The sequence below is a fragment of the Bacillus rossius genome, chromosome 1 (assembly GCF_032445375.1).
Source record: "Bacillus rossius redtenbacheri isolate Brsri chromosome 1, Brsri_v3, whole genome shotgun sequence".
Classification (NCBI taxonomy): Eukaryota; Metazoa; Arthropoda; class Insecta; order Phasmatodea; family Bacillidae; genus Bacillus; species Bacillus rossius.
This window is the reverse complement of record NC_086330.1, coordinates 285,569,164-285,583,417: the sequence shown is the minus strand read 5'-3', so window position 1 is coordinate 285,583,417 and position 14,254 is coordinate 285,569,164. Positions and strand designations below refer to the sequence as shown.

Sequence of the window (14,254 nt, the reverse complement as noted above, 5' to 3'; positions counted from 1 at the left end):
TCGCACTCATTGAATTTAGTACTACGCATTGTACTGTAAAGTTTGACCTTAACCCAGGGCAAACCAAACAACTTCCGCAAACCGGGACACAGTAAAACTCATATATTTCCCCGTACCGCGAGCGCAGGTAAACCCAAAAAAAAATATTAAAACCCAAACTAATAGCAGGCTTAAAAAATACTAATAAGGTTGCGAACAGTGAGAGGAGGCAGCAAGTTAAAAAGACACAAAATTTATATGACAACATTTAATATATATATATATATATATATATATATATATCATAAAATCGTTTCATTACAAATCGGTGCATCCATCATAAAATACATACCCTATTACTACTTATAAAAATAGCTATATAATAATACTAAAAAAATACTTTAACAATTCCCCCGAAAAATTATAATTTGATCATATACTTCGGAGCTCCGAAAATTAAATATAATTACCAAAAAGACGTTAAAAATATATAAGAACATAACTCCGATAGACTATCAAACTTGACTATATTGTCGATTGAACAAGAATTGGCTGCTAATATTGATTTTGACAAAGTTATTTCTGACTTCGCTGCTCATAAGGCCCGTAGAATCCGCTTGTAAAACCGCTCATCCTATTTTAACTTCAATAAAAGGTACCTATTGCATGTGAAATTTAATTTTAATTAAGCACCTATAGAATGGGGGCGGCAAAATGGGTTTCCCGCCCCAGGCGCCGAGATGGCACGCTAAGCCACTGCAACAACGCATAACATATAAAAACATATATATATACTAACACAAACAGGTAAAAATAAAGCCTATGAGTTTATTCAATACAAAGTAAGCAATTCATCAGAGTAGGTGACTTAAAAACCATGAAAAAATGTAAATTATAATCATACAAGGTACAGCAAACTAACCATAGTGCTGAATATAAGACAACATAATAAATTGTTAATTAAAGTATTTAACAGTGGGGAGGGCAGTAACCTAGGTTACTACATTACTCCTCCAACTTTTCAATTTAATGAATATAATATGTATTTAATTGAAAAGTTAAAATAAACAGGCAAAAGCAAGAGAGAGAAACATTGTATAAAAAATGTCAAAACCATTATAAGAATCTAAATGCATACAGTATTACACTAAACCAACTTTGCATATTTAACTTGAACTTCTGTTACTGGCCACTCAAAAACACAATCCAAAATGTAACTCCTTTTATACTTTCAATTTTTTTTTAATGCTATGGGTTCAAAATAAACACACTTATTACCAAAGTCAACTCCAAGCAACTGTGCCAATACCCAACATAATCTTTGTTTTATCAATGCATAATACTACTAATTTCCACACTTGCCTTCTTCAAACTGAACCTTGCTGGTCTACAAAGAACATCATTAAAACCCAATCAATAACTTCAACTTCAATTGCAACTGCAAAAACTTCCTTAACAACTGCGAAAATTTATGATCATGAGTGGGGGGGAGGGGGGAACGGACAAGAAGAAGTAATCCTAACACCCTTGCAAAAAAAAACCTCTGCAGAAAAATGCATTTACAATTAACCTCCTTGCCTCACAACAACGATAACCACAAAGACTTATGCTTCCAGCATGATACAACTTTACACTTATAACTTAGCCAATCTCTCCACACTTTGAATATACACTTATAAAACTTTGATACCATTCTACTCTTTTTTAGTATCTGACACAACCACTGGTCAAAATCTCCATAAATCTTTTGCCAACACTCAAACACAACTCAACTCTCTTTTATTTCTGTGGTATATGTTGGGTACATGCAGTTTAGATAATAATGTGTTGGTCAATAAGTACTGATTTTCTTTTGCTACACATGATAAACATCACACAAACAGCAATGGCCATGAATACACACACTAACAGGATACATGGAAAAAAAAAAAAAAAAAACAGGAGTGGGGATACACCACAAGAGTCAAGTTAATGTTTAAACAATTTACAAACCAACACTTCCCCTTAAATTGTTTGACAGTAGGTACCAAAAAAAAAAAACTTTCAATTCATGATATATAAAAAAAATACACTCATTATAGGAACAATCAAACAATAAACGAGCTTTGATAATAAACACAAGGCATCATTTAAGACCTACATATTGATGAAGTGGTTATGTTTTTCTCTTGTTAGGGGCTTTGTCAAGATGTCTGTTAATCATGTCAACTGTTGATAAATAATTAACATCAATAGTTTTGTCTTGGACATGCTCCCTAACAAAATGATGCCTGATATCTATATGGTCCTTGATGTTCACAATTATTCTGTAGCTTTTAACTCCACAACTTACACAACTTATTTCACAGGAATAAGTTCTGTATACCATTTACACTGAAACCTCTATAATGTAAACATAACATACCCCTAGAAAATACATTCTTTTCAAGCTGTAAAAAACACTTTTCCTTTTAAAATTCTCATTAACTATTAATATCTATATTTCAATATAGTAGTCATAAAAAAATTACAAAAACACTAAAAAAATATAGATAATTCAGAGTAAACATATAAATTAAGAAAATGTTTAAAAAAAGGAAAACTGTAAAAATTAACTCGTCAGTATTCCACAGTATGAGTTGACTGGGTGTCAAAAAAAAAACATTGGTGTGATCAGTCCCAATCACTTCTTGGACCCCTCCAATCAATCAACACAGCAGGTGTTAACAAACTATGCAAATCTCAAACAAAAAAATTGGTTGTCTGTAAAGTCGGTTTACGGACGATAGTTTAACGTGACAATGTCATAACAAAACATTGATGAAATGATTGATCCAGAAGAAAATGAAATATCCAATTCGGCCTGAGACTGAGCCGTAATAGGTTTTTGCAACCAAACCAGCTAGGCATTAAAAATATGTTATTCTTTGAGGAAATATTTTTTTATTTTTTTTTTTTTAAATTTTTCTGTCTTTTGTATGATTAAATCTACCTCTGCATACTTTTATGAATAAAATTGAATAATTTTTATTGAATTATCACTATTTTGTATGGATACAAAGGAGTGAAATGAAATCTACAATTTAATTGATAAATTTACTTTTATTTGCACTCATTAATTCAAATATGTTTATTACTTTTGTAGTGTCGCGCGTGCCGTATTTATTTGTACAAGTACAAAAATGGGAGGTCTCGAGGCGGCGGGGATTCGATCCGTCAACCTTTGGATTGGTAGTCAGCGATGCTAACAGCACGGCCACGAGGCCATTTTGGAAATAATAATTTCAGATGTTGTATATATGCTTATAAAAATTTTGTTTTGTGTTGTGGAAGTTTTAAAAACGTTGTAGTCCGCCATGTTTATTTCTTATAGTGATAGGCGGGAAATTAAAAATATATTGTCGGCTGCTAGTCGGCCGCCATGTTTATACTAACTTCAAGATTGTAGAGAATGTTTTACGCTGTTTCGCAATTACACATTTAACAACGAAGTTTGTTCGTCGTGAAATTAAACGTAGAATTTAATAAAAATGCCCTTGCAGTTAATAAAATAAGTATTAGTAAGTTTAAGAAAGAATTTCGGCCGTAATCTCCAACCCAGACGCTCTTGGTGCGCTGGGGCCGAGATTAAAATTCATTGAGAATATTTTACGTTTTTATGTCTTCCAGTGCTCAAAATGATATGCAATTGTGGCCCCGGGCACAAAATTTTATTTATAATTCATTAATAATAACGCCCCTCGTGATAAACAAAGGAAAATATGTATTAATGAGTGCCTGGTTGCCGCGGAAGACAATGAGCGTAACGGCACACATCGTAGTGGGACAATGTGCGTTACGGGACACTTTTTCGTGCGTGCAGCCGGCGTTCATCGATTTATTAGACGTCACGTCAAAAATGTAATCTTTTAATAAATTCAATGAATGTAAATTATTTAGCATGTTGTACCAAAATGTATGTACTAAATAGACTAAATTTTTTTTTTAATTTAACATTTGTTATTAGTAAATAATTTTTACATTAAGCAGTGTTATCAATAAAACTTCTAAACATAAGTTTTTGGTACTACTTACAGGAGGTATAATAATTTTAAATAAATGCGATATTATTCATAGTAAGGGGGTAACTGTTATTTTTCAGGTTTTAAAAAACCTTCCCCATTTCTACCTCCTTGTGTATTTTGACCCATATTTCCCATCTTTATATTGTGTGTATCAGTCTGGAAGTAAATACATTTTTTTAATTGAAGTTGGTTTTGTATTCTAGGGACCAAGAAATAAAAAAAGTAGGTTGATATTTTCCAGAAGTTGAACCACGGAAATAATTTGCAATAGTCTCTCTTCGAACTCTATCTGAAATTAAAATATCTAGCAATTCAGTTTGCATCTTGCTTGGTTTTTAGCATCAAAATTAAACTTACCTCCCTACCTCTCTTTTTGCATTATGACAGTAAAATCTTGGCTCTCCTTTAGAGAGCAGTTCAAAAGTATGATTTACTAGTGGATAGTTGTAGATAGCTATGTTGTATTGTTTTATTTCAATTTAGACAGCAGTAGCTACCAACAGTAATGATTTTCTGGTGTGTGGGAAAGGCCAAAAAATTTCCCAAGGACCATGGAAGTAAATAGTCAAGAAAAGTGGTTTGTCCAGTCTTTGCAATGTTAATAATTTAAGTTGAAATAAAAATTATCCCCACCCCCTTCACCATCCCAATAGCAAAACATGTTTCAGATTGTAATGAAGTTAATGCTCATTCCTTGCTAATATGTTCTTAACATATTTATTTAGCAATGCTTACTGCATAATGACATTTTTACTATTCTTTTTAGCGAGTTCCTTTCAAGCTGTTAAACAAACTTCCAGCATTAGGCTGGGTTTTCAAACATTTTCAAGAAGCACAAGCTGCAAAAAGTTTCTAACAAACGTTTATAAAGTATGCAAGATGCAAAAAATCAGCATAAGCTTTGACCAACTTTAAACTTTTTTGCAGTTCTACCTTCCGTACTTTTAGTGGAGAGTTCTGAAACTTATACAGCTGTAGACATTGTGTACACAAAAAGCTACAATTTTCCATTTATCAGTTGTATAAAGTTTTCTTTTTATTGAACTATCACATATGAAAGCAAGTGACCTTTTTGAATCAAACTGTTAAAAATATATCACGTCTTGAAAAAAAAATCTTTATCATCAGAAAAATCCAGATGAAATTAGTTCTTTGAATGCAATGGGGGAGATTGATTTTAAAAATGTTTATAGACATACGTCATTGCTGGTTTTCACTGTATGTCATAGAGAAACCACGAGACTGGACAAGAAAAATGGATGCACATATACACAGGAAAAACAAGCAAAAATCAGCCATTATCAAATGTTAAATGAATGGATGGTTCAGAGAATTTTGTGGAAGGAACTAGAAAAGATAAACGACACACAAATTCAGTGGGCACACAATGACATGACAGTAGTAACAAGAACAGAAAAAGCAGACAAATAACAACCTAGGACAACACAGCAACAATTAGATGAACCCAATGATAATACCAAAACAGGTACTCTGGTTAACACAGCTTTTGCACAGGCAAACTGAAACTAAACATATTCTGGGCCCCACAACGATGCTGATTTAGACAAAACAGTTGTGATGTAATTCACTGTGCTGTCTATTCATTTTACATTTGACCCTGACTGATTTTGGCTGGTTTTAGTGTATTTGTGTATTCATATTTCTTGTTCATTTTTGTGGTTTCTATGTGACAAGCAGTAAAAACCAGCAATGATATTTGTCCTAAAAATGTGTGAAAAAAAGAAGTTTGCTTTTTGCTGTTTTACAATTCCAAGTTGTAGAGTTGAGGATGGCTTGTGACTTCTGCGCTTTGTAAACAACTATTAATTTCTTGCATTAGTTACATCCTTGCGCTCTTGCATTTCTTGCATCTATAGTATTATAAAACTGTAAACAGTCAGTGCATATATCTGTTTTTCTGTTGGAGCATCACGCAAAAACTCCTGACCAATTTTTATGAAATTTTTTATTTGTTTGAAGGAAGCTGTGGGTTATTAGCTAGTAGTTTATAAACCTGTCTTTTGCCTTCACACAGATATGGCTTGTTTTGCTTGCCAATTGCTAATCAAAGTGACCAACTTAAAAGCAGACACCCACTCCACAGACTAATACCTCCCAGCCACAGACACCTGTTTACGTTATTTCCCCTCGTGTGCAATGGCTTCAGGGGCTCGAAGGTGGTCGACTCTCAGGGGCAGGAAGTCAAACACTACGCAGAGGTGCCGGAGGTGCTCAGGCTTCTGTCTGCGGGCGGCTACCTCCTGGGTGTCGCTTCGAGGACGGGCGAGATCGCAGGAGCCAACCAGCTGCTCGACCTGTTCGGCTGGGACAAGTACTTCCAGTTCAAAGAGATCTACCCCGGCCGCAAAGTCACTCACTTCACCAAGTAAGTCATCGGGCTGCGCTGGCCGCAGTTACGCTGGAGCCCAACTCATTCGGCAAAGCAACCTTCTACAGTGATGAAGTCATTCAAAAGAAATTATAACAGGTCTCGAAAATATATCCCCAAAAGTTGACACACTCCGCCTTGACTCCTGATAAATGATTTCACAGCCAAATGTAGCTCCAAGGAAGAGGATAGGTGCTATAGTCCCTTCTCTTGAGCCCAAATTTTAATTTTTTTTATATTTAAGGTTAGTATATATTTATTTTATTTCATACAAACTTGCTCACTAAATAAACCAGACCAAACTAAAAGCAGGTCATGAGAGTTTTACTCCTGCTGGTTGAAGATTGGTCGGGAAATCCAGGTAAACCTGGAATTATCCAGGAATATTATTCTTTGGGAAAAAATGTGAGAAATGCCCAGGAATTTATTCACCCCTCGGGAAATTCGCTGTTCTTTGTCCATACTTTAATTATTGTCAATTAACAAAGTCATTGGCTATGTATGTGTGCAATTAACTTTAATATGGAAAATATATTTGATGGCTATGGATTGCAATAGGAATATTTATTTTTAAGATAAAAGATGCCATGGGAGAGTCAGCATCCGCAGATGAAAGCGTAATCTAAATCCCAACACCATTTATATTTACGTTTGTGACACTCGGACAAATGCTTTTAGAAGCTGACGCCAGAGCCCAGTGAATTCAGAATGTTCTACCATGCGTCATCCCACTTTTCTTAATATAAATTGCAGTTTATTATCCTTATCGTTGATGATTTCTGGTTTCTGTTTATTAAATTTTCATACAGTATATTTTTTAGCTAATAAATGTTGGTTTTATAATGGCTAATGATTGTTTTAGTGTAAACTTTATCATGTCAATAGTTGGTAACACTTTATCTGATATACCATTAATATTGTTTCTGCAATGTACATTTGCACGGAAAGTTATATGATTCGTCATCTTGTTACAATATGTTTATGTAGGTAGGCTTTGAAGTAAACTGAAGTTTAATTAATTAATGTTGTGATAATGTAAATCGTTATCGCCCTACATCACAATCATATAACTTTCAATGTAACAAATGGACATGTCAGTTGTGTAAAAATAACTAGAGGTTTTGTAACTTTATCTCAATGTTTTTGTATTGCATATTACATTAATTTTCATGTTGTGATGTGTTAAATGACTATAGTTTTTGTTCATTAAATAAATTTAATTACTAATATTTTATAATTTCAGTGTTGGAGAATTTTTTCAACTGAGACTAGTATTCAAAAATGGCCAAACCAGGTGTAGAGAATAGCACTTGTCCACCATAGTAACATATAAATAGTGTAAGATAATTTTGTAATAGGTGTCTATGGAAATTTATGTCATGATTTAATTTAGTTTGATTTTCGTTCTTCATGGTTTGATTTTCGTTCTTAATGATTTGATGTCTAAAAATTATTCATAGTCTTTGGAATAACAGCAAACTGATATTGAGTTCAAATAATCTATGTTTTTATAAATACTAAAATTGCTGTGTTTTTTATTTATCTTTCTTATGTTTTGTTTGGAACATTAAATAGGACTGAAGTAGAAATATTTCTTTAAAGTTAGTTGAATTTGAAGATTAAAAGGATTTATTAAACGTCTATAATAAGCTAGCACATAAAAGGTGCTACTAAATAAAAATCTAGACTTGTGAATAAGTGATTTAGAAAAGCTGACAGTAAATTTATTTCAGAACAAATCAATATAGAAAGGAGTTTACAATAAAATTGATGCTTCACAAGAATCGACCTACATTGGCGACGGGTCCATTTCGTTGAGTTAAAATGAACATTTTCAACAATAACTGCATGTTTCTTCGATAGTATGGCTAAATGACTGTTATAGAAGTATTTAGCCATTATAACCAGGAAATCAACTAATTTTATCCAGCACGAGATGTGTTGAAGAATACTCATATGAAGAAGAGTGTCGTTAATATTTTGAAATAACGATTAATCATGAAGGGACTACCAAGAAAGGCAAACCAAAGGAAGTAAATGTACCACAGTCTACAAGTTGTCGTTCCGAGGTCCAAATCCAGGATATAAGGGCGAACAATGTCAGTTTGCTGAGTTTTTCCCACCTGATAGTAAACATCGGAGGGGCATTTTCAGTTTACCATAGCCGATACCACAAGGACATCATGTTGAACCCGAGGTAGAATACTAGTTGTATTCATTCTTCGAACACGTAAGATGTATTTAACAGTTTACCTTTTAATCAGATACAATTTTAAACCATTTGTTCATTTTAAAGACGTAATATTGGTTTGGTGTTTAGTACATTAGGTTGTTAAGATAGTTATTTTTGTTGGTTCGGTTGAGTAATTGTTATTTGAATTCGCCAGGAACTCAGATTTTTTGATTGATTTTATCATTCATTAACGTATGAGAGTTAACTTTGTCAAGTAAAAGTACACTTTTGGACTATCGTTGCAAAACGGTGTACATTAGGCTCATCATAACCCATTAACAATGAGAAGTTATGTATATATTTAATATTTATTACTGGTACATTGTTTAGCAGTTCCTATTGCACAATAAAAAATCTATATTTGTATGTATAATGTACTTAGTTTAATTTAGTTGTTAAGTCCATCAGATTATTTGCATGTTTCTATAAAAACCAAAATTAATTTAAACTTTAATTTTTTATATATCTTACATTAATCAACTCATTATAATGAATACACAAAATTTATTTTCAAGATTTAAGAACTGAAACTACCTATATAAGTTGTTCGCGAACAACAGGGCATAAATTTAATTTTTGGCAGGGAATGCCGAAACAAATAATTTTTTTGATGAACATATATCTGGAAAAGTAACCCTGAAAATTTATAGGCATGAACAATAGGGCATGAATTAGAATTTCCAGTGCATTTTGCACCACTCCAGTGGCTGAGAGATGTGCATTTAAAGTGCATTTATGTTCAAATGCTTTTCAGACCCTCAGGATCAGGAATGACTCCGGAGTGCTGTTCAGCAAGATGGTGTTCTTTGACCCTCAGGATCAGGAAGGACTCAGAAGTGCAGTTCAGCGAGATGATATTCTTCTCTGATCCTCAAGATCAGAAAGGATTCTGGTGTTTAGTTTTGTGAGATGGTGTTCTCCTCTGACCCTCAGGATCAGGAAGGACTCCGGGGTGCCGTTCAGCGAGATGGTGTTCTTCGACGACGAGGCGCGGAACATCAGAGATCTAGCAGAGCAAGGTGTGGTGTCTGTGCTGGTCCACAATGGGGTCTCGAAGAAGGTCGTGGAGAAGGGACTGAAGCAGTTCAGCGAGGGAGTGAAGAGATGATGCGGCAATGCCCTTGTAGTATGCCCATGAGCTAAACAATGTTCGGCTTAACATGCCATATTGGGTTAAACATTACATGTGGAATTTTGTAGCTAATTTTGCCGTTAGACATGAGCTACATGTTATCTGCCATTAACAGGTTTCCCTTAAAAAGGGTATCTCTCCAAAACTGAGAAAACTCAAAGAATTGAATAGGTGTCTTAAAAACTATGAAAAAACAGGGGAAATTTTTAGTACTAAGTACAAAAATATCTGTAATTTCCTACATTATCATGTCTTAAAATTAAATTTAATTATAATTTCATGTGTGGTTTGTAATCCGTATAAGATTTTTTACAAACTTTAATTAAACATAAAGGATACAAAAATCTGTTTATTAATTGAAAGCAGACTCAAAAAACTATAGTCTTTAGCTTAATCACATTCAAACATGTATCATAAAGTCAAAATTAAACCAATTACAGAAGACCTCCGATTTTCCGGGCGCTGGTTATCCAGTTTGTGGGTTAACCATGCCATATTTCACTTTCATAAACCATAAACATAATATATTTTTAACTATATTTTATTTTTAATTTTGGTGATATATTGATGTTTTAGAGCATTTTATATTGTTATTCAAGACGAAAAATGCTGTCAAACATAGTACGTACATAGTTGGTAAGTTTTAGCATGGAACTTTGAAACTGTTAGAGCAAATTATAAATGAACCCCCTGTAAGCCATACACGCTTGTGTTCCATGTGCCCTTGTGAACCGCGCTCAGGCTGGCATCGGCACGGCACGGCACGGCTGTTCTGTGACTCACATGAGTAATAGGTAACTGGCCTGTGTAGTTTCAGGGCAACAGTTGCAACCAGCAACAAACGCCTTGCAACACTGGAAGAGGTAGCTATAGTTGGAAAGATGAAATATGACAGGGAAAATTTCATTTTGGAAACCACAGAAGCATTTATTTTGGCAAACATACCACTTGAAAAGTTAGACGACAGTAAATTCCGTGACTGGATAAACAAAAATGTTAAGGGAGGTGGGGATATTCCTTCCGCTAGTTCCATTCATAGAACATATATCCCCAAATTAGGCGAAAAAACTGAAAATGACATTAAGAGTGAGTTTGAAGGTAAAGATATTTGTGTCCTTTGTGATGAAACAACTGACAAAGGTGGAAGATGTGTTTTCAACATCTTTAAGAAATTGGAACCAGCCAGTAACCAGACCACAAAGCTAGTTGCTTCCACAGTACTTGATGCTGCAAACTATGCAACATGTTTAAAAGCAATTTTGGATACCCTAGTAAAGTATGGAATTGGATTTGATTCAGTTAAGGCCATAGTGAGTGATTCTGCTCCTTATATGACAAAATGTTTCAATAATCTGTCTGGTCTACTGGAACATGCAGTTCATTTGCAATACTGGGCCCACAAGATGCACTTAGTGGGCAACACTTGGCAGACTTCACTAACACTGTTACACAAAACAGTGGCAAAGATCAAGAAGGCATTTTTGAACAACAGGAAAAGGAAACACCACTAATCTTACATATCAGAAAAGTATGGAATGTCCAGTGGAAAAGTAAAGGTGTTCCCTGAGCCAGTTTTAACAAGGTGGAATTCGTGGTTCCGATCAGTAGTTTACATTTGCAGCTATTTTGATGACGACATTGAGTTCTTTGCATCATCTGGTAATTCATCAGACTATGACAACAGCAGTATTACTTGGCTAAAGGAGAGGAGCTCTGCAGAACTGCTACAAATCATAGTTGAGGCTAAATTTGTTTCAGAATACTGCAAGCCAATTGAAGAGCTGATAACTTTTCTTGCTGTAAACTAAATGATATAGAGACAAAACTACAGTTGCTAAGCACTGGAAAAATAGAGCAGTTCAGCCCTTGTATGGTTTTGCTTGAGCAGTTGTCTGCAGTTAAGCAAGCTGAGGAACTGTCATCACTTAAAGCAGCAGCAGTGAAGGCACATTCCAAACTTCAAGATTTGAGGAAAAATGATTCTGCTGCAAAAATGTTTTTGAGCATAAGTGTTCTGCTTAATCCCAGAAACATTATGAAACCAATCTCAGAAAACAAACAGCTTCAGGAGGATATGAACAACATACCTTTTATCAAACAACTTGCCCTGCAAACCTTTTTAGAAGGTTTTCATGCCATGAGAAACACAATCGTTGAAGATCTAGGGAGGCCAGATTGTTCTGAAGTAGACATGGTGAATCTGTTGTGCTCATTGAAGGCTGACCATAGTGATTTTGCTTCAGGATGTTTGAAGGCAATATGGTTGCCTATCAGTAATGTGGACAGTGAGAGATCATTCTCCCAATACTCACTTGTAGTGAGCGACAGGTGCCGCAATCATCTGCCAGAAAAATGCAAAAATCTTGACAATGGTTAATTTTAATTAATGGTCAATGACTCAATGAGTGAAGTGCAGAACAGTTATATAGATCATATAGGAGTTCTATGATTTTAATTAATGTATATTATTTTGTTCATTTTAGAGGTTATTGTTATCGTCAATAATAATTAATGCATAAAGGTATTTTATTGAAAAATAGATAATATCATTCAGAAAATCAAAGGGGAAGAGAATGAGGGAGAAACTGGAAGTGATAGTGAAGGTGAACAGCCTGTAAAAGTATCGCCAATTCTCACGCACAGTTATGCCGAAGGTCTTCTCGACTACCTGGACACGGATGAAGATAGCCTCCTTATGGACAAAATGGTTTTATGGAGAATTCTTTCCAATATATATTCGTAAGAGGAAAATGAATCCAAGAAGCAGATGTCGTTGAAGGTCATTTTTACTGCTGTATAACTGTGGTGTTGATGTAAAATACAGCTATGTTTTAGTGATATGTACTGCAACATTTTGTGTGAATTAATTACGTCTAACACTTTAGTACCTATTACGTACTGTGCGTGTTTATCGGGGTATTTTCATAATGTTTGTTGTGAATCAAGCCAGAAAATTTGCCGAGGTACTAGAGTGTACACATATGAATCATGTTCAACCTTATACAGCATTTGTCTAATTGAGATGAAAAAATTTTATTTTAAAATTTTTTTAGTCATTGCTTAAATCGTGTTTTTCAGTTATCCGTGGTAATCTGGAGTCTACTGTATTTGTTATTTTTATCATACTGGCAGTTTTGGTTACGTAGTTCTGACCAAAATGATAACAGTGCAAAATGTATATTGTTCAGGAAAACATTTTGTAGTCATTTTGCATAAACATATTTTGTTTTTATAGTAATTTGTATTTTAGTATAGCTATTACTTTGTCAGGTGGACAGATTAGGCAAGGAATATATGTTAAATTGGACAGAAAAACAGCTGAAGTAAGAGTGTGGGGACCCTGTTTAGTAAAAGTTGGGCAAATATTCATAAATAAAATTTTTGCCCGTTAAGTTATGTCATGTCATTTTCACTCGCCAGAAGTTCATGTTCTGGGTATTTATTTAAAGCTGAGTAATGCATCTGAAATGGTAAGATAGTCATGGTTACAAAATATATTTCTTCATAAAAACCTATAATTAGAGAAAAACTAAAAATTCACTATGGAAAGTGAAGCCGAGCATTAAGGATACTTGTGTCCTGGCCGTCTTCTATGTATGCTCCGTAAAGTGTGCGGACAAAGATCATCTCTAGTCTTTTGTGATATGAGATTTATTTATATGTTTGTGAAATGTTATTGATTAAAGTTTTATGGTTTTAACAATGCCTTGTATTGAAGAATGTTTTTCCTGATACCTAATTGATAAATATTTAATTTGTGCAGGATTGATCATATGTTCCTCATGTTTGCTTATCTCATATGTTTGCAACTCTGTGTCCTATGGCTATGGCTTAGGCATTTATTGAGTTGCGCAACAAAATAATTTTTTTTTTAAATATTGCTAGCAAATGGAAAAGGGGGGGGGGGGGGGGGGAATTATGTCCCAAATAGTGTATATAAAGTTCTTAGGTTCTATATATTGGTCAGAATTTCATCCAGTAGGCCTGACCCTGGTTTGATTAGTGGTTGTGTCTTTTTCTGTTCACAAGATGTTAATAGTAATTTTAAAATAAACTAATTTGACTTCATAACATTTTTAGAGCATCCTTTAAGATTTTCAGAACTCGCTGGGATTGAAATGTCTAAGGTTTAAGTTTCCGCCAGGCTCTGTCCTAATTGTCTAATTCTACCAAACATCCGAATAATTTTAAAACTAGTCCTATATGCAAAATGGTACTATTTAACGATTCAGCAGATAACCGTGGCTGTGCTAGTGTCAGTCTTTGTGATGTCATAACAAGTCAAGTTAATTTGACCAACGTTATTGGATGGGAAAGTCTGACAGTGTGATAGGATCTGTGAAGCTCTCAGCCGTAACAAGATGCATTTGCAAATAAAACTAGCCCTCTAGTGCACTGCTGTTCAGATAAAATAAAACCAAGGGCCTCCCTCGTGTGTGTTAGTGGGCTGTATCACCCCCACCTCCAAAGAAAAAAAT

General features: G+C 34.4%; 1 protein-coding gene across 1 annotated transcript in view; it reads left to right on the top strand.

Moving 5' to 3' along the window:
* Positions 1–13,479, top strand: part of LOC134527683 (magnesium-dependent phosphatase 1-like) — a 32,374-nt gene extending 18,895 nt beyond the window's left edge. Inside the window, exons 3-4 of the mRNA XM_063360588.1 lie at positions 6,190–6,408; positions 9,578–13,479. Of these exons, the coding sequence (XP_063216658.1) occupies positions 6,190–6,408; positions 9,578–9,752 (394 nt within the window). The 3' untranslated portion in view covers positions 9,753–13,479. The remainder of the gene's footprint in view (positions 1–6,189; positions 6,409–9,577) is intronic.
* The last annotated feature ends 775 nt before the right edge of the window (positions 13,480–14,254 follow it).